The following is a 27,321-nucleotide window of genomic DNA, read 5'->3' on the forward strand; positions in this document are numbered from 1 at the left end:
ATTGGAAGCGACACTAGCGCTCATGTGGTAATTTTAATCGCGACCAATAACCAAACCACGGGATCTTGTGCATCCAAATATTTACCAGATTTCTAGAAAATTAAACATTTATCAAATTAGACACGGGAATTGAGTTTCCAAAGTTGGAAAGCTTATTTAATACGGTTGAAGATCTCTGTAGGATTGTGGGAGGGAGACTGGCAGTTGGGAGATAGGCCAAAGCCCTTCCAGGGCTGTAGAGCCACGGGTTATGTTATGTTATTATTTATTATGAGTGGCAAATATCCTAAGAGTTCACACGTCGTGGAAATAAATCTTATCAATAACATTTATAAACAGATCGTCATGTTGGGTAATTTACTCAACTAAGTTTGCAACCCTGATGTAGTATGTTCTCCACTAATCTCACTATAACTACACATCACATGTGTATTTGCTGCATGCAAGCTAGTGATTTCTTGAAATTATATGCTCAGGTGAAAAATTATTCATTACAAACATACATGTTAGCTCCAAATTTCTACCGATTTTATTTAAAAGTTTTAGAAATGTTTTAACATTTTTATTTGCAAGGTGCTGAGTTTCCATATGATTAGATTACGAAACTTGTACTTTGCTGGTAAAGAGAACACAGGCAGATGCAGTGAGACGTCTCGGAGGTTAGGTGTGTGTATTTGTGGGCAAAAAATGACATCCACAGGAATATTGCCCACATACCAAAGATTTGTTAATGGTGTTCCAGTGCCGTCATTTTCGCGTAGATCGTTTAGACCAAGAGAAAAATATTTGATTCTTTTAGTGTTTTTGACGTTTGGTGTAGTATGTTTTGGTGCATTTTTTTTCCTTCCAGAATTTCGAGGTGGATCAGGTACAGTGAATAGTGTGTACAAAGTGTATAAGCATATGCAGCAAGCTGGACCAGATTTACTTATTCCTGCGCCTCCTTACGGTGAGGATGTTAGTGAAAACCCAGGATCTGTAAAATTAATTAGGCATAATGATTTAAACTACCCTGATCCGCATAAGATTGAAGATAAAGCGAAACTTCAAGCTAAAATAGAGGAGGACGTAGAATTAGATAAAATGAAGAACCAAAAAGTGTTAGAAAGGCCAAATGTGGAGAAAATTATTAATAAGGAATCAGTAGTTAGTGAGGAAGTTGAAATTCGCTCCCATGTACAAAGCGAAGCTAATGAAGTACTACCGGTAAATGAAGTCCGGGAAGAGAAGCTCGAGGATGAAAAAGCAATAGTGACAGTTCCTCCTGCTTCAAGTGATCATTACCCTGTAGTACAGGGTGGAGAAGATAGTGATCCCATTACACGTGAAAGAAGGGATAAAGTAAAGGAGGTAAGTTCCGGTCATATTACATTACTGTGACAATTTTTATAGGTGTCATGTTTCAGAACTTTTCCCATTGTCCCCTTTATTCCCCTTTTCTCCTTATTCCTTCCATTTCTAGTTTGACATAAGTACAAATATACCTATGATACTTTTCTACGCATTCACCACAATCATTCAGGGAATTGTCATCATGGATTCTATCATTTTTCGATTTCTTCCTCAAAGAATGTTGCTGCCTGGGCCACGAAACATCCCTTTACACTGTCTGCTGATGTTTTCAGTATCAAAACATTTATTCATAAACCACATTTTCATCCAGCTCGGTTACCTTGGAACACAACATCTGCTGAACTACTGGTATTTTTTTGTGTTAGGGAAAAGTGAATCAATAGATAGTGCATGATATTCCTATGTAATAAAGTGGATTTCAACTTTTCTGTTTGGATTGCCCATCCTAAATCAGTTTTCGGTAATCTTTCCAAATGTTTAATGATTTTTGCAAGTTTTTATAGAAATATTTGGAAATCTTGTAGAATACTGGCTGGATATGATTGTGAAAGTAGATTTGAAGCTTCAAAGATGTATTTAGGCTTGAAGGGGTGTTGTACTTGAGACTAAATCATTTGATCAACTGTTTAAAGCATTTAGAAATGTTGTTTTAATGCCCAGAGCCATGGGCGAATTAAAGGGGGGGGGTTCAAGGGCTTCCAACCCCCCCCCCTTTTTTGGTTCAGTAAAATTACCAGATTACCTGTTCTTTCCGCTTGTTCATAAAAAAATCTTCGCACTTTTGATGGCCTGATCATACCTAAGCCTGCTATACATCCTGGATTTTCTAGGACAATCCCGGAATTATATAATTTGTCCTGGTGTCCCAAATAGTTTCTTCGAGATGCACAAATGTTCTGGATAGATTGATTTGCTTTATTTTACTTCGCTTCTTGTGCCATTTTTTGGCTAATTTGCAAAGATGGGGATGAGTGATGATATGATGAAATTGGTGAGTGGACACTCACAAACATCCATGCCCAGGCCAGGATTCAAACCCGGGACCCCTGGCGTTGTAGGGTGATGTGCTAACCACTCTGCCACAGTGGCCAGCACAAATGTCCTGGAATCGAGTGGGGAAGAAGAAATGATTAAGACTACACTTTCGTGAACTTTATTTATATTTAAATGGTAATATTAAAATGCTCATTTTACTAAACAATCTAACTGCATTGAACCACTCCCTCTTGATAATACAAGAGTTATCGAGTTACAAGAAGATGAGGTAAATATATTTGTCTTCAGGATAGTGCCGCCATCTGCTAGCAGCACTGAATTTCAGTTGCAAATCTCTTCCATTTCATAGTAAGCTGTTTACTGTAAACAGTCACTGCTTGGGTGCCCTCAGTTCTCAAATAAAGTTTCGGCATTGTGAAATAGCAGCGTAGTTCCATTATGAAATAGCAGCGTGGTTCAATATGACACTGAAAAGGGATTGCAAGATTAATGATGTACTTCGAAATGGATTTCTGTTTCTTTTCTTAAGAAGTTTAGAGAATATGATAATGGATATGTACATACACACAACTTTGTCGGGTGCAGCACACACACACCCCCTCCACTCCCCAACACGCTTCTGGTCAGCAGTGTCCCGGATTTTCACGTATGAAATATAGCAACCCTCATCATACCAAAAGTTGAAACCCCCCCACCCCTTACGTGAAATATATATACGCCCATGCCCAGAGTCCTAAACCTGACCCACTTGACTGAAGAATGAAAGGACTCAAGTAACGTCTTAATGCTACGAGCCAGAGATCACCTTTGTACCCCCACACATGTGAAATAGATGGCAGCAGCAGCAGCATGTATATAAAAATGACAGTAAATTAATGTAAGACCACAAACATTTACGCATGAAAAGGAGAAATCTTTCTCCAGAAAGCATGCATAATGTAATCACTAAGCCAATAACATAAATAGAAGTTGAACCATATTAGAAATGTATGTCTACCATGAATAGTTCTGAATCAAACCATCAGAACTTGGTCCCAGTTTTCGTGTCCATGCACACATTCAAAGTTCAGCTGGGAATGGTTTGAGCACCCACCATACATCCCAGACTTCTGTATTCAGAAAAAAAATGTGGTTAGTGAATTGGCTGACCAGAACCAGTTGAGTCTTCTTTTCAGGTAGCTCCACAATTGTCCTCACGATGTTGGGTCAACACAAATTTTAAATCTCCCACTGAGGATCAAGCTTTGAATCACTCACACCAAAGGTAAGGGCATTAACCATTCTACCATATGCAGGGTGGTATATAAAGGTGGGGATGAGAAGGCAATCTCCTTCTCCAATTGCTAATTTTTTGATAATTATATACATAATTTATATCATATCTTGATACTTATGGTAGTCCCCCCACTGAAGTTTTTTAACAATACTACTCTGGCTGTATGCGAGTCCATATTTAATGATAATTTTCTGGCCGCCGTAGTGAAGTTTTCTGTGAACAACTAAAATATTGAGGCCTCTTAACTGAAAAAAAAAAAAAAAAAATAGGATTAATGTCAGAGCAGTGGTCAAACATACAATAGTTACTTAGTCACTCCCTCCTCTGCCCAGAGTTTTACAAGAAATTAACTTCTGCCCCAAATACCATACCATCCTAGTTTCTCTTATCTATTTATGATCATTTTAGTACATAGTATGTGGAAAGTAAATCAAGGTATGAATCTGATAAATAAATGAAAGAGGAAATTGGCAATATTTTCTTTTACTTCAATGAAGTGGCAGATGCGGCAAAATATTTAGTGTGTGATCTTTTGTATTTTTTGGTTGATAAATTAAAAACAAATAGGTTACATATATATATAATATAAAAAAGGAAAGTTAAAAATTGTACTTACGTATGTGAGTATAGTGCTCTTATTGTAGAACGACGTTTCAGAGATTGACTATCTCTTTCCTCAGGTTCGTATAAAAACTAAGTACTTGGCATAGTACTGCGTCAAAAATGTAATATGAGGATTGTGGTTAAGGGTTGGTTAGGGTACATTTAAAATATTAAGTTTTTGCTATTAGAAGTATGTAAAAACCAAGCCGTTCCCTAAAAAAACTTGTACAGTAGACCTATTCACAGGTAAAAAAGTTAAAAATCTAAATAACCTGCATAAGTCACAATGCAACCTGGTTTAGGGAGTTGTGTAAAAGATGGTAAACACTCCTCCTTTGGACCTTGGTGTGGATAGGGCTTCCTCCAATTCTTGGTGTGGATAGGGCTTCCTTAATTGCACAAGCTGAAGATTCATTGGTAAAGTTGCTTCCAATCGCCTAATAATACCAATAGTGATAAATAGATTCAAGTAAACTTAACCATTTCATTTGGGGGAGGGGGGTTATACTGGACCATTAGATTGTTGGTGTTGTCTCAGCATCCCAAGGTCAATTGGAATTACTGGAGAGAAATAGGAAATAGTTGCATACACCAGTCTTGAGTGGCGATGGAAATCTGTTTACCGAAAATTCGTCACTCAATGAAAAGCCGATTGGAAGGACTTGACTCCCAAAAGATGGTTGCCACATGTTCACAGGTTTTAAATTTTAGTGTTAGTGGACCTTAATATTATTAATCATAATTTTAACAATAATGAAACAAGGTTTCTTTTTTTAATAGATACTAATCAAAAGTTTTGGGGGGACCCAGGGGATTAAATTTTCGTAGAGTATTCCCAGCTAGGATAATTTGCATGTAGATCCTCTTACCACTGCATTGTCTCCTTGTTGATCCATACAAGCATTCTCCCTCCTATTCCCAAACTCAATCATGTATACTCACAACTAGGATTTTCCATTTCGAGAACTGTAGATCATAATAGAATTACAACAGACTGGATAAGAAGAACTGGTTCGACAGAAAATTTTCAATATGGAAGTAAAATGAACTTCACAAAATAATGGTGACATGTACGCTGTGTGACAGAAGAGAGGGGAGGGGGCTGGCTCCTAGGGTAAGCTTATAATTATCATCTGGGCCCCACCTCCTACTGAGTTGTAGGCCCATTTTGGAGTGTTTAACAGTTAAAAGAAAAATCAACTACCTTGTCACAGTACAGTTAAAATCGAGAAAAAATGTAGCACATAGTAGTAGGTGTGGACAATGTAGGAATACATATCTTATTTGAATGTGAAAAGGCTTGGATGCCCCATGAAAACAAATTGTGGAAAGTTACATTTTAAATACCACATTTAAAACTAATATTAGTAGTAAAAGTGCATAAATTATGAAGTTTAACTGTTAATTGCGTGTCAGTAAGAAACAAACTGGCTGAGCAACTGTATTGATAACTGCAGACAATTTACATTATAAGTTTACAGTGTACAAATATATGAATGTTTCTTCTTTTCCTCTCAATGGCCAACTGCAATTAAGATAATTTGGCATTTCGGAGTGGATCCACACGTCAATTTGCCCAGTACCTCTGGCTGACATGGTCTCTGTAGATAAAAAAGGAAAAAGCTGGTCTTTCTGCTTGCCTCAAAATAATTTCCAGTTTGCATTGTGTCATTGTTGACCCACATCTGTTTCTGAATTGATTTTTATAAGTGACATTGTTGCATTTCCGGGAGATCATTTCAAGAGAGAACATTGCAGGACCCCTGCACCTCACCTCCTCCCCTGCACTGTGTGGGTTGCAGGCGACAGCCGCTACACCCAGGGGTGCCGTTAGGGAACATGAGGCCTTTGTGTTATGTAAGGTTAAAATATTGATAACAAACAACCGTTTCTTGTACAATTCTTCTCTAGCGCCAACCTGGTTATTAGAATTGTGTAATTATTATCTATTGTTAAGCACCAGCGCACGTTCGCAGTAATTTGGTAGTTTAGCACTAATAAAATTTAAAATTTGGCAACCAGCTTTTCTTAATGACTGCTGATTGAGACCTTGTTTTAGCGATACAAGCGCTAGGAAAAAAAAAGTTATCCTGTGTGCTCGCAGCCATGTATTGTAAATTTACCCTTGTTGTTGATATGTATTTTTTCTGCCAGAAAATGCACTAATTATGGAAAGGGATCCCAGTGTGTGGCAACTCTTGCGCCCACACTCCAGGGGACACCGCGCTAAATAAAAATAATAGTTTGTGTAAGTTTTTTTACGAGTTTATAGGATGCTGGTGTTTCCAATGAAATAACATCTTATTTTGACATACAGGTGCATTCAATAAATAACCGGAAATGTAATATAAAAAACCTGAAACACGACCGTGATTGTTATATGTTTGTTATTTTGTGAAGGCATCTGTAAGCTATTCATAACTGGGGCTGGCATGCCTGGCTCGCGCATGGGATGCTGGGAAACAGTTACACAAGATGGCGGCACCCTTACAGGAGTGCTTCAAGCTGGAACATCGAAGTAACATGAGATTTTGGTTGAGTGAAGACGTGAAACCGATATAAATTCATTGTCACATGACAGTTCAGTATGGTGACAACTGTATGAGTCAATCACAAGTGTACGAGTTGACTGAGAAGTTTAAACAGGGCATAACCAGTGTTGAAGATTCTCCACGCCCAGGTCGCTCTGTCACTGCAGTCACGGAAAGCAACATTCCTCAAGTGGAGGACTTGATACGGGAGGACTGGCATATTACTGTCAGTGAAATTGCTTCCCAGATGGAAATAAGTGTAGGATCAGCCCACCCAATATCAGTCATGACATACTGCGGTTCAGGAAAGTGTGTGCAAGGTGGGTTCCGAAACGTTTGACATGTTGATGTGTGTAGGGAGCTTTCGCGCCGTTATGAAGCTCACGGTGAGGTATATCTTCATCGTATTGTCACTGGAGATGAAAGTTGGGTTAATTTCTATGAACCAGAACGTAAGAGGACAACAATGGAATGGCGACATCCTTCGTCTCCCAGACCGAAGAAGGTGCGTACTCAACGGAGTGCCAGAAAGATCATGCTAACTTTGTTTTTGGACCACAAGGGACCAATTCTTGAACATTATATGCTCAGAGGTCAATATGTAACCAGAGCGACCTAATTCAACCTTTTGCATGAAAAACTGCCATTCTGCAGAGAGGACGTGGTCCGGTGTCCACTGGTATGCTTTTGCTCCATGACAATGCGAGACCACACACTGGCAGTGTCACATTGTCTACCATCGAGGACCTAAAGTTTGAGTGCTTACCCCACCCACCATATTCGCCCTATCTCGCACCTTCCGATATACACACCTTTCACCCACTGAAAGATGGACTAAGTGGATCGAGGTTCCAGAATGACGACGAAGTCCAGTCAGCGGTGCATGAGTGGTTACGCATGCGTCCAAAAGGTTATTTTTCCTGTGGAATCAGTGCCCTTATCAAGCTCTGGCGTAGGTGCATTGAACTAGGGGGGACTATGCTGAAACATATTACTGTACTTATTTTGGTGCTTGTAATAAATATTTGTTATATCACATTTTGAATGGGCCTTGTACTTAAACATATCCAAAATTTCTGAAATCATAAAGAAAGTAGCTACTACATAGTGTTCCAAATGTTTATATCAAAAATACTTAACATATATTATTTGTTTACTTATAGAATTAAATATATGAAAATATTATTTTATGGAAACAAAGTAAATTCACTACAGTGTCAAAATTCAATGAAGAGTAAAGAAAACAATTATGTTATTGGATATGAATAAATATTGCTACTTTTTTGGTTAAAGTAATAATATAATATTGAACATGCCCGGTTTTGCAATTAAATATGTACTAGGGGTACATGAGATTGATTGAGTGATGGATTTGTTGTTTTAAGTTCACTTTATGCCCAGATAGGCTAATTGGGACTGGACCTACAGTTTAAAGTGGGATCCGAACCACTGTGCCATTTTCGTCCACCTGGTATCAAACCTGGGACCCCTTGATTATAAGGCAACGACGTACATCAGAATGAAAACGAAATGAACATGTAATAGTGTTTATATTATGATTTTGTAGGACACCTGTAAGGAACAAATATTGAAAAAAAGAAATTAATTATATTTTAATTAATATTTTATGCCCCAGTCCCTGTAATGTCAAATACTTAAGGACATACAGTATTCGTTTGAAGATCTCACGCTAGTCCTGCTTTTCCTGTGAAATCCACAGTTCCTGTTGCTCATCAATAGTTATGTTTTTCTGCAGTCTAAATTCACATATGGTCCATTTTTTAAGGCATTGAATTTGACTTTCTGATATTTCTATTCGAGTACACCAACCACCTTCTCTCGACCGTTTCCCCATTTTGCATAACAAGCTTATAATGTCCAGGTGAAAAGTGTAAATTATCACTATTAATTGCGTAATCATTACTTATGATGGGGAATAGGGTCCTTTTGAATGATTGAATCAAATTCGGAACTATTTAAATCTGAGGTCCACTCACCTGGATGTAAAAGCAGAGGCGATCTCTCACCTGACTCAGAAGATGACAAGAAGCATACCCCTCCTCTCAAGTACAAGTAGTTCCTACATTTGGCATCTGGTTCACAGACGAGCTACATTTAAGGTCACCGCCGCCACTGATACATCCGACTTAGACTATATCGCGAACAGACTCCCTAACACCACTATCAAGACTAACACTAAAACACTTGACGTCAAGTGTATCTACATTATTTTCGTCTATCTTGGCGAAATTTGAAATGGAAACTGTATTTACAGGCACCAACATTTTCTCGAAGGCACCCTTCTGACTTTTTAAAATCTCGTCCTTTTTTTTTATATATATATATATATAATCCAGATTCAAATTTACGAAATTTATTCCATTCCCTAGACATTCCTATAATCGCGATTCTACACACCCGCACGCACTACTGTCAAACAAGAATGACTTGAAATTTGTTGACACTTCGACATAGTTGTAAAATCTGGAAACATTCCTTCCCTGTGAGGGTTTGAAAGGCAATAAAATTAAAATACTCATATCTCCAAATCTTTGCTTCTATTTCATCTGTGGGGGCAATATGCCGACCCAAGGTCCTTTGACCTGCACACCGCTTTCCTTGAGAGACCTGTATCTGAAGCCCCTTATTGGAAATGGATGAAGTTGTAAAATTTGACGTCAGAGGAAGGGAAGGCCGCGGAAGAAAACTCAGTACACCCCTAATTAAAAAGTGAAATAACCTTGTGTAATTTTTCTTGTATTCGTGTGTTCCTTATGATTTATTTTTGTAGGATTCTCATTTCATATCTAAATTTGAGACATAGTGAATACTGTCGTCAAGTACAGTAATACGGAATATTAAAAAACTGATATTGTTTTCCATGTTTCCTTCCGATAAGGAGTTTCGAAAAATTATTGAGGAGACAAATTTGACATTCATTTCTTTACAAGCGCTATTTACAATCTGAAGTGCTTGGCATATCACCAAATAAGGGACAAAAAATTGACGGCAATGTTGTGTTGCAAATTGCTTGCCTAAAAAATCTGGAAATTATTATACATACAGAAAAGCAAAAATGAAAACACAATGATTGGTTGGTTGGTGTTTGAAGCCCACTTTACGCACAGTAAAGCTAATCAGGACTGGACCTACAGTTTAAAGCGGAATCCGAACCACTATGTGCCTCCACCAGCTATCGAACCCGGGTCCCCTTGTGAAGCAATGAAAATGAATTTTTGTAAACTGAGGTTTTCTTAAATACTGCAGTTACATTTCAGTGCATAACAGTGACAGGCAAATTATTGATTGCCGGCCCCTGTGGCTGAGTGGTTAACACATCGCGCTATGACGCTAGGGATCCCGAGTTCGAATCTTACCCTGGACTTGGATGTTTGTGAGTGTTTATTCATTAATTTTATCATATTAACACTCATCCCCATCTTCGCAAATTAGCCAAAAGTGGCACAAAAGGCGAAGTAAAATAAAGCAAACCAAATCAAACTATATTTATTGCTACTTTTCTATTTTACGCCACTCTTCTGCCTCAGTTAAATCGTAACGATGCGCATGAATGACGCTTATATAGAATTGAAGAAGAGGATACTCACAAAGGAACATACAAGCCCACGTCAGGATTCGAGCGAGTGCATTTTTGAGAATTAGATATTTGAATAGTAGAAATTTTAAAAAAAATGGGACGATATGAGTGAAGCAAACGAACTGAACTTATCATTAATGTCGAAATTCTTGACAGAAATGCTGCTACAAACAACTCCGTGGCGCAAGAGCTGTCTTAGGAGCACCGCCTGCAAATCAACTTTTCTTTGGGTGACCTGTGGTGAGCGCATCCAATCCCATCGCCGCTATTTTCTGGCTTTCGAGACTGGAGCCCGCTACTGCTTCTTTTCAAGTATCTCCTTAATTGTTTTCACGATGCTGGGTTAACACCGACATTTTGAGAGTTTGTACTGGGAATTGAACCCGGACCACTCGCATCTAAATCTAGAGCGCTAACCAGTAGACTTCGCGAGAGCCCACTTCACAGTAATAGGTACGCTTAAATGTATTTCTTTAATATAAAATAACATTCTCCTAATTTCATTTAATCACCATTCATCATCGTCGCCACGATCAGGTCAGAACACAGAGAAATGCATTTTTCATCCTTCGGGTGCCTATTTGCGTATTTGATTCAGAGGTTTTTGCTGACTACAAATCCGCACCCCTGCCCATTATTCTCGAAAACAAGAGCGTTACGTGCTTTGCACTAATGGAGTATTTATTAGACACACTCTAGACGGTTCCATCTTGCCGCTGCAGTTGTAGTAAAGAGCCCAGCGAACCTTCAAGGCTTTGATAACGACTCTTGTTTTAGTCTTTTCGCGGAGCGGCACACCCTCAAAATTGTTGGGCCTCAATTTCCAGACAAATAACCATTTATGATGCCTGTCCTCGGTCGACCAGTAGGTAGGGAATCAGGAAAAGTTGGAGTCACAAATGGGTCGTTGATCGTTGTCGCTGAATTTTCAATGGTGGCTTGACAAGAGGGGACATAGTTGTCCGTTACCAGAAATACAACTTTGTTACGACGCAATTTTTCTTTTCACAACAATTATGTTTTTCTTCCTTCTATTCTAGTGCATTTGCGTTTGCACAAAATATGAGCAAATAACTGATTTGGAAGTGCGAGGCCTCTCAAAGCCCTGTGCGGTGGCACGCGTCGCACGCCCCTAACGGCGGCCTTGGCTACACCATTGTTACCTGGTGAGGTGTTAAGATAAAAGTCCAGCACATCTTCATTCATGACAGGCATTTTGGAGTCCCCAAAAAGTTCAAGTAGGATCTTGCAGTAGATAGATGTTCAAGGGAAGCTACATAATTATATGATTACAGCAGCTCTTTGCATGAATGCAAAACCACCATACCCAAGTACAAATACAAGAATGAAGGAAGCAATGTTTGCCACCTGAGTAGACTTGCGGAAGTTCACTGTTCTATGTTTGGGATATGCTTCTCTGAAACAAAACTAACCTAACCAATGAGAATCCAGGTGGTCAGTTGCATGCTTCTTCCTGAATCCCCGCATTATACATATAAGTCCCATTTCGTTCACTGCACTTTTTGACTTTTGTTGTCTGCACCATTACACTACGTTTTGGAGTGGTGTACGGTGCGATGTGTGCCAACCAATGAATTGTACAGACATTGTTGAATCTACACTGCTTTTCTTGCGTACAGGGTCTACTTGGTTGAACGCAATTTCCTTGATCCAGCCTGACAATGGGATGCACCTGCACTACACCTGGTGTCAAGAAGTGTAGCGAACTAGACACTCTCCACTGTGTGGTGGGTTAAGACTTGGGACTTGCCTCGCCTCCTTCCGCAAGATTTTCTTGTCATGTTTATTTTTTTCACCTTTACACTTTCTGACACCCATGGCAGGCTGAATACATGGTAGTCCCCACAAAGCCCACAGCACCAGGAATATAAGCTATCTAGATTTTGGGAAGGTTGGACTCGCTCCATGGTGAGAGTGTGGAGTCATGAAACATTGGGCAGAAACACTGGTCTAACCTGTCTGATCAAGTAGGAACCACTCTTAAAACCAGGAAAGCCTCAATTCCTACAGGTCCTGGTGTAAAACATCTAAATGTATAGTTTCACAATGCCGAAAAATTTTCAAATATCTTACTGACTTTAATTACTAACACTGAAACATTTTCCCTACAACTATTTACTCAGTTTACTAATAGTATTTAGTGATTCAAAGAACAAAAACAAATAATACGTTCCTTCCCTTTCCCTTCCCCTTTTGACTATTCGCAACGATGAGTATAAAATGGTAATTAATACATAAAATTTATGTAGACACACTCAGAGGAGCATACATGCTCAAGCCAGGAGTCGAACCCTCGGGAGTGAGATCGTGAGTCGACCACTTCATGCGCTTGACCGTCGAGGCGACAAAGAAGTTACGTACAGTTCTTGTGTATGTATCCTTAAGGCGTCCCAACTTACGCTTTTTCTAGGATGAAAGCTAAATTTTGGAACGTAAAATGTGCTCACTAGTGCGAGCCCTAGTGGAAAGAATGTTGGAAGTTTTTTTTTTTCTTTTTCTTTCAGTGCCGCGTCTCATACGCTAGTCCCGTTTGAGCTTCCACTTTTCTGAGGCAGACCGTGAAGCTTGTCGAATTGGGTCTGCAATTAGAGCATCTCATCTCTTGTAAGATCTGTTTTGTTTCGGACCTACGTTTATTTCGACCTACTTGTCCCCTCGTTGTTCACTCCATATTGTGGAAAAGTATTGTTTTGATTTATTGTAATTTGTCAGACAGGGTTGGTAACTAACAACACACTTTTTCTTCCCAACTGTTTTGTGGAGCGCTCTTCATTAGGATTCATACTGCCTTTTGAAGATGGTACAACGTTATTCTGAAATTTAACGCTTTTCTTCGATTTTGTTAAAACGGTTTCGTGAAATACATTATAATTACATGAAATGCTCAGTACACACATATATATCTTCACGCACTGTATAGCGACAATCCAGAAATCACCTTTTATTTACAGGACCAGTTGCGCAGACTTTTCATATAATCTTTGGAGGCGGCGCAGAGAACTTTATTACAACAGTGCTGTGGACCAAAATATTCATATACTGAGTATATACGCAGCAGTAGAGTGGCTCAAAAGTGGAGGACATGACTGTAAGGGGGGTTGTCTTCTTTTCAGCAGTCAGACGTGTATTTTTGCAATCTTTTCCAGCATTGAACGTTATTTATTTAGCTAGTAATGTGAGTCAATGGGGGATGCTCCACCTTGGACACGTCAATGGTACGCAGGTGAAACAAAGAAACAAAAGAATACCATCATTGGTCCTCGTCTCCCAACACTTTTCTATTCTAATGAACGGTCTGTACCTTGGAGTGGGGTGTGTGACAAAGTCCCATGCTCCCCCCCCCCCCCCATTCGGCGCATATATATAATAGGGGGTCTCACTTATCGCAAAAATAAAAACTTTTTGGTCAATCCCGAAATATTGTGTTGTAGTTATGCTAAGAGAACTAAACCTAACAAGCCTAACCAAACAACGAAGGCATACCGATGTATAGGACGCTGTGTAGTTTACCATGGACACAAAGGCTTCCTCGTGTAGTCAAGATGTATTTTTCCATTTGTGGGTAGATTCTCTTCCGTTCCTGTTATCAAGCTCCTTTGAGTGTAACTCCGTATAACTGTTTGCACGGTAGCTGCGTCCTTGTTCTCTTCGAATCCCGTGCCCCACGAACTGTTATTAGACAACTTCCATTTTCTTGTCTTCGTGCACCGATGATCTTCCCTTTCTATCCGCGACTTCCGTTTCTTGTTACATCATGTGTCGCGTTGCTTCGTGCACTCCAAAATCCATCTCTTAAGCTTATGTAACCCTGCTGCGAATTTTGTGTAATTCATTACTCTTTTTCGTTGCCAAGTTTCTGTTTCATTCGTAAAACTATTTTTCTGGCCAAAAACTTACTCTGGTATGCAAGGTTTTAGAATTTGAACTAAATGTTGGAAGAGAATAAATTAGTGGTTGTCACTTGTCACAGTAACCTTTTTGGTAATGGAGAAAATTAAGGTTTAAAGAATCATTAATCGGAAATGGGCCTGCAGTTTCTTATGGGTCTTGGCGGGTGTTAATCGGGACCCGCTCCCATTTCCGTAACCTCAATTTTTCTATAAAAAAAAACAACAACTATAAATTACCTGTTGGTAGATATATTAGAAAATGCCGAGCCTTAGCGTTAGAAAATTCCTAAACATGTTTCCTCTTAGTGGTAATGACTCGTCCAAATCACTTTAAAGGCAGAGATTTTTTGTCACTGGGAACAGAAAAACTGGAATTACACTACAGGTGCATTAAAAGAACGGGAATTACATCTGAATCAATTTAGAATGCTGAATGTGGACGTTTACTTTCACCAAAATATGCTCATATGTATTTTTCTGGTCAAAAACTTACTCTGGTAGGCAGTGAATAATTGACTGGACGACATCAGAGTAAAACTTGAATTTTCGAATGTAAGAGGCTTTGAATTCTGTGAGGAAAAATGCCACTAAAATTAGTGTCTCCCACATGAAACAATGTCCTTCCCAAGATTTTCTTGAGGGAGTGAATTGTATCTTAGTAAGTGCTAATTATACCGTGTTTTTAATGAATTCGGCTTTTTTTTTTTTTTTTTAGTGTGCCTAAATAGGGGTTACAGCCAGCATCAACCCCTATTGAGCACACCACCAACCTAGAAACGCGGGAACTTCATTCTCGCATGTGCGGATGAATTTAGTTTATTTTACTTCCTTTCTCTGCCATTTTTGACTAATCGGGAATGTGAGGATGAAATGAGATGGATGAAGGGACAATCACAAACATATGGGGACGAGGCGACACAATACGAGCCCAACAAATAATTATACTGGCTGTGAGTCCAGACGCCAAGCAGTCCAGGGTGTACAACGTGGAAGGGAGGCTGACATTTGGGTGTCTTCGAAAAGTGTCCTCCCTTATAACCTTCTCGTATTTGCGGCTGCCGGTGTGGAAAATGTGCCAAATATACTGTGGTTTATGTCTTTCAACTGTCCTTAAAACGTAAAGTTTGTTTCTCAAATGTTCATTGTGTTACATCATTCGAAACTAATTGGGTACACTTGTGATTGGAAAGCATTTCTGAAAAGGAGGGGTGGAGGAAGTGCCATGTGGCAGGCGTTGACTGGAAACTACCAAGCCAGGCAGAACGTAATGTGTGTTGATAATGTACAGTGAAGTGGGTTTACTGATCTTACTGTGGTGCTGCCTGTGTTTGTGCGTCAGGGGTGACGATTTTATGCCACTGCTTCCTCCTTCAAAAACACGTTGGAAGAAGTATTTAAATTCCTTCTTGATAATACGAGGGAGAGTCTGAAAGTAAGGTTCCCTCCAGAGCCATTTTCGTTTTGCTATACTTTATTGCAGCTGAATGACATTTATATACTCCTCTGTTAAGGCACTTGTTCGTGTGATGCCCTATGAGATAAGCCGTTTTCAGTAAAGATGACATATATCTTGGCCTTGGAACGCTTTTGTCACGGCCTCTGTGAAAATTAACGGCATTTGCTGACTCCCTCTACAAAGAAAGAACACATTCAATTGTTTTGTCTTATTCCTACTTATTGGACCCTTCCTTTAGTCATCTACATGCTATTGTTTTTTTATTAGCATGAATTCTTATCCATTTTATCATCAGATAAACTCCCCCCTTTTCTTTACCCTGAGGGGGGGGGGGTTCGAGGTCAGGGCATTTGCATATTGAATGATTGAGTCAAGATCACCTGACGAAAGTTGCGGGTTCGAGCTCATTTGGATTATGCGTGTTCCGTTGTGAGTGTCTCTTCATCACGTTCATGTAATTATCATCTATCATTAACGTCGCGATTTACCAAAATGGAGTAAAGCGACTTAAAATAAGAGAGATGAAAAAAACCTGGCATTTGTGTTACTGTTCCTGGGCCTGAGATTCTTAGTTCGTCTCCCCTTCAGGGCAAACAAATAAAGATGTGTTTCTCGAACGGTACACATAAATCTCAAAATCTCAAGATATAATGGTGTCTCGCCACCGAAGTTCCCAGTTCGAGTCCAGGCCTGGGCATGGGTGTTCTTTGTTAGTATCCGACATCAATTTCATTTAATCATCGCTCATCCTCATCATCGAAATTAGCTAAGCGACGCTAAATAACAAAAATACAAATAGAGAGAGTCAAGGAGTATTTTCCAGCTAGGAAAACATCTCAATCACTACTTCTTTGTAAAGTAGGTAGGCCAACGAGAGAGTCAAGATATTTTAGTTATTGTTGCATTCCGTGTTTGGTTAATCGAGAAGAACCACCAGTCATAAACTTGACATGTACTTAAAATGTACGACGATCCTCATCTTACCCTACTGGTAATTAAAAATATAACAGGATTCCAAGAATATCAACACTGGGCTGTATTTTTAGAACGGATGAACAATGTTGTTCCCGTCCCCCCCTCCTCCTCCGTATTCTGTCGTAAGCGAACGAGAAATTGAAGTGAGGCAAGTATTAGCAAAAAGATAATAAAACCGGTTTGTAGGACTTTCGGGTTGAATGAACTTGAAGTACATGTGTGTTCTTTTTGAAACAACAATTACACACTGGTTCAGTTTCCAACACTCCACATTCGCATTGTTTTAAAGACCTCAATCCCATGTAATTATACATAATAGTGTCAAAAGTAAAATTTAGTATTGCTGTATTGTTAGCATAATGGTGTTCTTCATTAGTCTCACGAGAAGTGCTGCAAGTTCAATTTTCATATCGCTGCTTGTTAATTCTTCATATGGGCATCTAAGAACATTTTTATTTGCTCTAATTAATTTAATATGCTTTATTGTGAGTTGTTGAATATTATTCGTTATGTAACCGATTACAATTTACAGATTCGCCATATGTTGTTTGTCGTAATTAATTTTTTAATTGTGTTTTAAGTTCACTTTTACACATATAAGCTAATCGGGACTGAACCTACAGTTTAAAGTGTTAAAGTGGGATCCGAACCATCGGGTACCAGATCCGGGTCCTTGATTACAAGGCGACGAGGTTACCCCTACGATACTTACTGGATTTTTTTTTTGCAATCGAGAATTTTCTTGTGACGGAAGTCTGAAATTGCTCACAAACTTCCACGAATCGACTGTTCTGGAGTTCTTTTGTTTACAGTTTATGGTTTCCAAGGATAATTCTGTACAAATTAGAATGTGGAAAATTAATTACATAAAACTTCAAATTATACAGAGTAATACAATTATTCTTTATAAAATTTGGATGTCTTTTAAAACCCGGGTATACCCGCCTATTGAAATTACAGTTTGAGTGGTCTTGAAACGAATTTAAAATTCATGGATAAAGCTAGAAGAGCCAGAGAGTTTGTGTTTGACAGTTCAATATTACTTTTGAGTAAGAAAGTTGCTTCTTCAGCTCCAACAGTTCATGTGCTTAATAGTAGCTGGATAGACCAACTTAAGGACGGTCGCTAGGGATTGTATCGAGATGCTCTCGTCTCCATTTATAAACATCCGTCTCAGTCTCAAAGGCCATGTTTCTGTCTTGTCTAGAGTCTCGAAATGTGTAGTAGCCTATATATGCAACAGGTCACCCCCACAAATTTTCAGAGGTTTTCACAAAATCCCCCCCTCCTCATTTCGCCGCTATGACTCCCCAAGAAATCACGCACCGCAAGTTCATTGTAGCAGACTGCAATTTTTATGGACAAAATACATGATTTGTTTTGGTATGTCTGAACACTGATAAAGTCGCATAGTAAAGTAAATTGGTTTAGTTGAATTTTTCATTAATGTACGAAAGTCTCGAACGAGATCGAGAGACTCTTCCTGGTTGTCTCTCATCATTTAAGTCTGAAATGGACTCCTGCTAAGCCAAAATAATATATTATTTTAGTACTGACAGTAGAGTTTCAACGTAACAAAAAACATTGCTGTTGCGTTTATAGTTCAGCGATTTGACGGCGATACAACAGTTTTTTTCCTCCATGACAGTGACCCCTGTATCTGTTGTCAGCCCATAAAAGCATCATTTCCTTCCACTGTGCGAGGGGAAAGGATAATAAGATTGCATCCGACGGCAGAGAGTAAAAAAGCGAAACTGAACATTGATTTTATAAATCAATGAAAACAGGAAATGCAAAAACAAAAGCACCCTTGCTACTTTGAGAGTCTTCAATTATAGTTTGACATATCTTGGACATCTCCGGAAAATTGGTAGCGTGAATGTTTTTTTGCTCATCTCACAACTTTTTGCACATCAATTTTTCCCTTAACTGGCACCACGCATCCGGTGGTCAATGCCAATGCAAAAGAACGATAATGAAAATAGATGTTGGAGAGCGGATTCAGATGAAGAATATCCTTTTGATACTCTGTTTCTGCCGGTTCATACAGACACATGCACACACACACACACGCGCGTTTCTCAACATTCTTTTTCCTCTGCAAATATTACCGTGCTTCAGAATAAAAAGGTAAAATGAACCCTGATGTCATTTTTGTTTGAGTCAGTGACGGGTTAACGACGTTCTTACATGCTCTTGTGTCTAATGTGGATATATTGTTGGTTCTAGACTATGGGGAGAAGTTAGTTTCTTCCCTTAATCCACTCATGGTTTGTCAAACGTCATGTTCTTCTGATGTCCCTGAAGGTAACTAACATCCAACCCCCCCCCCCCCCTGCTTGCATGCCATTTTCATCCAGGTCCATTAATAGATCAATACACATTCACCTAATAAATCAAATAATTAAGATTAACATTAGATTTTCTGTGAGATAAAATACGGAGAAGTGTGTATAGCCTATTATTTTTAGCATTTTGAAAATTTTATTTTTTTCCGTTGATTCGTGGAGTACGATACATAATTGGCAATCTTCAATGAAACTGGAGCTGTACACGATGTAATTTATACATCTTAATATCTATTCATCTGCTCTGGAAACGTGGTTAGTGATCGTTCACTTCAAATATTTTGTATAAATGGTAGCATTTCTAGTCCGATCAGGCACCAGGTGCAGCTCAAGATAAGAATTTTCACCTATGGACGAGGTGGATATTTGGCGCTCTCTCTACTTTCCACCTCACCCAAATATAAACCTTGACCAAGTTATACATTTACGGTTTTCATTTCGATACTAGCAGTATTAAAAGAAAAGTAAGGTTTTGGTGCCACTAAAGAGGGACACACCTGCCCGGATCACCCGACCCTTAAGCCGCCCCTGAGTCAATCTGTAAGAGAACAATTAATTTAGTTGCGTGATACTGTTGGCTCGCATTATTTTTGCAATGTATTCCACGTTTGCACATGGAACCCTAAAACCTTCTCCTTCCGGCGTAATAGCTTTGTAAATAACACAGTTGAAAAATTGATGAGAAAGCGCGTGCTTTTTGCACAACGTCCTTACTAAGTCATGTGAGTCGTTCTCATAAAAGTTGGAACGACCACCTTTTGTCTGCACTGGTGCTGTTTTCACGGGATGTTTTTGCTGCTGGTGGTGGTTCTTATCTTATCAAGAACTTGTTTTGCGTGAGAATTGCTTCAGTAGGCGTTGAAAGTCCGTATTCATTTGCTGACTGGTTCGAAACCGCTCTTATAATCTAGCCTCTATTAGCAAAACTGACTATGTTGGTGGTTAATGGTTCAAGAATTTTTAAATGCGAAAACAATTCCAAAACGAAAATTCCAGCAACTGCTTGTGTGTAATGATACATATGAGCACGTCCACCTTACTGTTGTGACCATCGGAGATATTTTGATTTACTGTGTCATAAAACATACTACTTGTATTTTACAAAAGTTGATCGAGTTCAATATTCGGGCGAATGTTTATAATTTATTGTAAGTTTTATTGTATTCAAGGAGTATAGTTGATTATATAAGTGAAAACAATCTCGGATGTCGCTAGCGTACCGTTGATATGCCGTTTTTCGGACTCAGCATCGAAGTTCCAGGTTCGAATCATGGCGTAGGTGTATTTGTGAGTTCTCCATCAACTTCATCTAATCATTACTCATCATGAGCGTCGCGATTTGCCAAAAAGTGCGAGAAAAGCGACGCTAAATAACAAAAATGTAAGTGCTATCTTGCCACTAAATGCTTCTTCAGGTCCGATTCCTGACCTGGGTATTCCTTTTGGAATGTGCATTAATTTCATCTAAAGAACTAAAGGAAAGAAGAGGTGACCCTTTGTGAAGACAGCCAAATGTCAACCACCCTTCCACATAGTACACCCACGACTGCATTTGTAAACTAACGAGACACTAGCCTCTGGACTTACAGCCAGTATAATCCTCTATGGAGCTCTGGTTGTGTGTTTGTGATTGTGTTTCAATTATTTCATATCACCATTCATCCTCGTCTTCGCGATTAGCCAAAAGTGTCACGAAAGCGAAGTAAAATAAATTCAATCAATCAATTGAAGAGACAGGAGAGAGACGAAAAATAAAGAAAATACACAAGTTATTTATTATTATTCCCTTGTTTTTAATGGTTTAGTTATGCTGTACATAGTCTTTTTCCTCAACTATAATGATTGTAAATTACTTCTGTTACACACAAAAACACACTTCCATATTCATAGAAAACGATCTCATTGATATGTGCGTGTGTGTGTATAAAATCCAGTCTGCTCGGCAGGTAAAGGCGCATACGTTTGCTAAAGGCAGCGACGGAGCTGACACAGAAGAGTTAGGCAGATGTTCGATTTCTGGATAGAGATAGAGAGAGATGATCTAGTATTACGGGTGTGAAATGCACGAATAAATTGGAAACTTGATATGAGATAGGAAGGTGATTTGAACTTTAGAAGTTTGTAAAGTAAGAAAAAGACGTGCGTTGTACGTCTGTTTTGCATACGTAACAACACTAACTTCAGAAAGTAGGCTAAGATGATAGTTCCGATCACATAGACGTCTAGCTGATTTACCCGTCACAAGAGTTTAAGTGACAGAACGGGAGATTGGCACGGTTTGATCATTTCATCAATTTCAACTAATCATCACTCATCCTCATCGAGGTTTGCAATTAGCCAAAAGTGAAGTGACAGAAAAGCGACGCTAAATAACAAGAATACAAATACAAACGTATGTACAGGGTGACAATTAATGAACTATATGAAATAAAACCGTCATAATTTCTGAACGGTTCGCGTGATGACGTCCAAACTGCGTGGCTGGCCACAGGGCATGATGGGAATTCGTATGCATATGCGCACGCAACGTGTTGATGTCGGCCATTTGCAAGTGAAAATAACCCCAAAACCATTGCCGAGCTGAAAACTGCCATTCAGGAGGTCATCGACAGCATCGATGTTTCGACACTTCAGCGGGTCATGCAGAATTTTGCTGTTCGTCTGCCCCACATCATCGCCAGAGATGGCAGACATATCGAACATGTCGTAACCTAAATCCGAATGTCTGTAGTGCCGTTTACATGTGCAATACAGTTTGTGTACTACGTGGTTTGTCACTAATTTCCGTTTTATTTCATATAGTTCATTAATTGTCACCCTGTATGTGTCTTGTGCTAATTAAAAGAGACTGAACATCTTCCCTCCACAAATTCCTAGTCTTGTACTAATTTAAGCATGGATTTACCAGAATTTTAATAACATGTATCCATGTATGAGAAAAATACATTTACGCTAATGTATTTCTTTTTAGACCTTCAACTTTCTTAACACTTCTATTTATGCGACTTAAGAACAGTGAAACGAGCAACATACGTTTCAGTACGAGACAGTATCCTCTTTCAAGAGACTGTGACAAGTCTCGTCTTTCCAATAGACTATTGAGAGGAAAGCTACATAAGAGAAAAAAAAGGAAGATTAAGATTTAGATGAATGAATGAAATTGCTGCAGATTTGAGGAAGATGAAAATTGGAGGGGGTTGATTGTGGAGGTCAAAGCTCATCAAGGCATGAGAGAAGGAGTCGTGCTAGTTAGTGGTCCCCAAAATACTCAGCTTAATGCATCACCTTGGTTCAATACACAAATGTCAGGAACGAGTCAGTCTGCATTGGAAAAAAGATGAAGGATGGTGCGTTACTGCTGTATTCGAAAAAAAACCTGCATTTCCGTTTAGCGGTGTGGAACGATGGGTAAGAAATTACTTTTTTCTCCTGTGTTGGAAAGCACTTCTTGATATGATTTTTGGTCTAAGCCCCGATACCCATTCATAAGGCCCGGTGGAGGCACATAGTGTTTCGGATCCCACTTTAAACTGTAGGCCCAGTCCCGATTAGCCTTATTGTGCATAAAGTGGACTTGAAACACCAAATCAACCAACCAACCAACCATTCATAAGGGACCCACTGTAGCATCCCTCGCCATGTAAACCACTTTCGTGCAATTTGTGGGGGCTCAAACCCTATTCTTAACACAACACCGCCTCTTAACGTCAACTTTGGCAATCACTGCACTACATTATAGAGGTTGACTATACCAGTGGCCTTGATGATATAGATTCTGTGGTTTGTGTAAGTATTTGTTCAGAAAATTGGTTTGAGAGCGTAACTGGAATGTAACTGATTACTGATTAACTAGACCCGCGATGGTCCCCTCTGTCACGCAGTGGGGTGGCCTCTGGAACGGATTTTCCCGTTATTCCATCTTCATAAACAGCTCTGGGGCTCATCCAGTCTCTTATCGGAGGATTAATGAGATCCCAGATGGTCGAGATCGAGAATATGTTTAGCCATACTTCCATATTACTGTAGCTATTATGTGCTTTCATAAAATATTACTTTCCTGTAGTTAAGGATGACAGTCGAATCCGAAGATCGGATCGGGGATCAGATATCTTATTCCTGAATTCTAGATCCGATATCCGAATCACGAACTCCAGAATCGGTGTTCGAATCACGAACTCCGGAGTCGGTGTTCGAATCACGATCTCCGGAGTCGGGTGTTCGAATCACGATCTCCGGAGTCGGGTGTTCGAATCACGATCTCCGGAGTCGGTGTCAGAATCACGATCTCCGGAGTCGGTGTCCGAATCACAAACTCCGGAGTCTGTGCCATAAGGAAAACCGTAGATTCGGTGTCCGAATCGCGAAATCTGTGCCCGAATCTTGAATCCTATGGAGTCTGTGTCCGAAACGGGGTCGGTATCCAAATCTCGAAGTCTGGACCGGTATCAAAAGTCGCCAAGATTCGGTTCCACCCGTCCCTGCTGTGGGTTAGTTGTGTACACAACATCAGCGTGCCTTTGTACAAGAAATACGTCTGTGTTAAAATAAGAAACAAAATCCGACAGAGCCCCCCCCCCCCCCCCCAATTGATATCAGAGTGGAGCCGAGTGCATTTGTTTACTTACAGGCTTAGCGAAAGGGGATCTACAATTCAGATCGAAACTGCCGTAATCGCTTCCTCTGAGTGCGAGGGTCAGGATCGGGCCGGGTTATATAATGCCATAGAGTGAAGTGAAGGACAAACTCCCTCGCGAGCCATTCGAATCGATAGGAGCAAGATTTGACGTTGACTGAAAGAGTGAAATGCGGCGGTGGGAATGCAGAAAACATTTTGAGTCCAGTTTCGAAAACGGTCGTAGGAAAATTTTGATGAAGTAGTTGGGTTTATCTTTTTCCGAATCAAGCTTTCAGCTTTACAGGAAAAAACTTTTTGTTGTTGTTCAATGGATACATCATTTTTAAGATTAGTGTATGCACGTGCACAATAATAATAATTTAAAAAAAAAAATCGAAATTTTAGTTAAGTACTGCGACAAGACTTAGCGTCTTGTGAAGGAAGAAGTCTGGTCCAAAGTTACATCTCAAGTCGTGTAGGCCTATTCCGGTCTCGTTAATTTGAAATTTCGAAGTAACATTTTTAAATTATTAAAAACATAATTTTTCAACATTACACTACCCCCACCCCATTCGTGTTGGTATGCCGGAATATACGTACATATATACACACACTCGTCGCGAAATTGCAAGTACATTAAAATTTTGCATAAAATCATCAATTTTAAAATTCGAACAGAATTTCAGCTAATTCAATACACGAGTACCCACCCCGCAACGTAATGCTATTTCAGAATCAAACCACAAGGCTCTCCCCTTCTACAACGGGTCTCGTTTTCTATAGGCTTCGCCATTTATGTAACAACCTGTGCCATCGTGTATTGTTTTCGGCTGTTGTTTTTCTGTTGCTAGAGTTTCAGTACTGCATCTGAAACTTTAAATAAATAAATAAAATAACATTCTCGTTTTTCAAACCCTTGAGCGAGGTGAGGCTTTGTAAGGCATGATCTTTTGTGCTTGTCTAATCTCAGTCTTCCAGATAAACATTTAAATAAGGTTATCTATAATGTGTGATTGGTCCTTGCATTAAGTCTGTGTTCTATTGCACCGAGCTCGTTAAGTGGTCTGGGCATGATGTTCCTCGCGTGTTTTCTTTCATCAGCTTCGACTGGGGCATAGCTCAGTGGTTTGTACCCCTCTTATTAAACTGTAGGCCCCGTCTCGATGAATCTGTCGGCTATAAAGTGAACCTAAATTAAGTATCAACTACTCCACGATTAACTTAACCGAAGTAGAGAGGTGACGTAAAAATAACAGTTCTCTCTCTGCGAATTTCTGTGCAGAGACATGCGTATACGTCAACTTGAGTGCTCGAAGGACTGAACAAAGGAGAAATCTTTTGTTGTCATCTGAACGACATCTTCTCACGCTCTTCCTTGAAAAGCGGAGTGTAACAAGCTGCTTGATATTGTTTGCGACCACTTTTCCACGTTTTCGTCACAAACGAAAGGGAATTGTTATAATTTTATCAGCGATGTTTTCTTTGAGGACTGAAACAGATTATTGGCTCTGCTCCAAATAGGTCAACTCAGTGAATAACAAAACATAATGACAATTTGTGCTTTAACATGGCTTTGTTAGTAGTCTCAGAAATGCAAACAATTTCAAAAATTAAACTTGAAAATAGTATGGAAATTAAAAATATGATTTTTGAAAATATATAAACTCATCCAACATCTCATGGGTCCAGATCAAAGAGCAATTTTCATAGTAGCAGAAAAATGATAAACATCCAATTCATATCCTCGGGGTAATAATAGTAATTGTTTTATACGGATTCTCATGAATATACGATTCAGAAATCGAAATTTGTAATACAATATACAGGGTGTTTCTGTGACCGTGTTACAGAGTTGCAGGGATGATAGAAGGGAACAAACGCAACAAAATGACGTAGGAACCCTGGTACGGAAATGCCCCAGTCAAAAGTTACAAGCCAAAACCCTCGAAGGACAGGTAACCACGCACAACGCGGAGGGGAACCATAAAAGATGTCTGGAAAGTGGAAAACAAACACAGAAGAATCACTGTAGTGGCTTTAATAAGTAGTAACTGCAGCCATTATTACAGCAGTTGTTCAAAGTGACGCCTCCCTGCCTCGATACAGACATGACTGCGTCGCAAGAAGCTCTTGTCACATCCGCTCTAATATCCCAGGCGTCGTTCGGACCAGATCACAGACTTCAAGGATTCTTGCCAAGAGTTCCTCTACATTACTCACAGGTGTCTCGTAGACAACACTTTTGACATGACCCCCCACACAAAAAGATCAAGTGGGGTCAGTTCAGGTGAACGGGCAGGCCAAGCAACAGGCCCGCCTCTCCCTGTCCACCGCTGAGGGAAGGTCTGCGTCAGAATATCACGAGCACCAGCTACGAAGTGGGCTGGGGTCTTATCATGCTGAAACTACATGCGTTGGCGAACGAGAAGTGGGACGTTCCAATTACTCTGGGAGGACGTCTCTCAGAAACACAGTGTACACTGGTCCAGTTAATCATGGCGGTAAAAGATACGGACCTATTAAATGTTCGCCGACAATGCCCGCCCACATGTTTACCACAATCTGTCTTCATGGCCCTTCACGATTGTGGCACGGGGATTTTCATCGGCTCATACATGGCTATTGCGACTATTCAGCATCCCGTCTCTCGTGAAACAGGCCTCATCAGTGAAAAGCACACATACATGGAACTGCGGGTCGACCACACAGTGCTGCAGTAACCATTCAATAGACACGACTTGGGGTGCGAAATCAGCTGAACCCAAGGCATGGACACGCTGTGGATGGTAAGAGTGCAACTGCTGCTCCCTCAGAACTTTCCACACAGTACTATGGGCCACACCAATTTCACGTGCCACAGCCCGTGTAGTAATGGATTAAAGGATGGTTGTCCATGCAGTTCTTCGTCCTCCTTGCTCGTGGAATTGAGGTCGCACTTGCCCCGTTTCCCGTAATCGTTGGAACAGTCTGAGAAACATGGTGTGCGCTGGATGTCTGCGCCGTGGATATGTGATCCCAGTGGCGTGTCCAAGGGGTGGTTGGTGGGGGTTATAACCCCCCCCCCCTTTGGCCCAGTATTCCTAAAAAGGAAGAACGTCAAATGTAGGAAAATATGGCAAAATGAGGGCTGACTACCAAAAATAGTGTACGTAACCCCTCCCTTTCGTAAATCCTGGGCATTCTACTGCTTGGTCCGATACAACCTTTCTGCTACCCTACAGTTCCCATTTGCTCGTCCATACCCAAACACCATATCAGCCAGATCCTCTAGCGTATACTCCATTGCACTGATTGCAGCCGCAACACTCTTGCTTGTAGACTACACTACACACGTAGAGTTTGACGTTACGTCTTCTCCAGGGCATGCGCTGTGGATTCTGTCCCCTTTCTTTTATGGTTCCCCACCGCGTTTTGCGTGATTACCTGCCCTTCGAAGGTGTTGGCTTGTAACTTTTGAGGGAGGCATTTTCGGACCAGGGTTCTCTATCTTATTTTGTTGCGTTTGTTCCCTTCCATCATCCCTGCAATCTGTAACACGGTCAGAGAAACACCCTGTATTGGAGCTACAGCATTTCCAAATGGCGCCTTGTAATCAAGGGGTCCAGGGTTCGATACTCGATGGAGGCACATAGTGGTTCGGATCCCACTTAGCCTTACTG

General features: G+C 40.0%; 1 protein-coding gene across 1 annotated transcript in view; it reads left to right on the forward strand.

Annotated features, from left to right (window-relative positions):
• Positions 1 to 629: 629 nt before the first annotated feature.
• alpha-Man-Ia (alpha-Mannosidase class I a) overlaps positions 630 to 27,321 on the forward strand; it is a 98,853-nt gene continuing 72,161 nt past the window's right edge. The window contains exon 1 of the mRNA XM_083123982.1: positions 630 to 1,350. Within this exon, the coding sequence (XP_082980108.1) occupies positions 688 to 1,350 (663 nt within the window). The 5' untranslated portion in view covers positions 630 to 687. The remainder of the gene's footprint in view (positions 1,351 to 27,321) is intronic.

Source organism: Lepisma saccharinum, chromosome 6 (assembly GCF_977018435.1).
Source record: "Lepisma saccharinum chromosome 6, izLepSacc3.1, whole genome shotgun sequence".
Lineage (NCBI taxonomy): Eukaryota > Metazoa > Arthropoda > Insecta > Zygentoma > Lepismatidae > Lepisma > Lepisma saccharinum.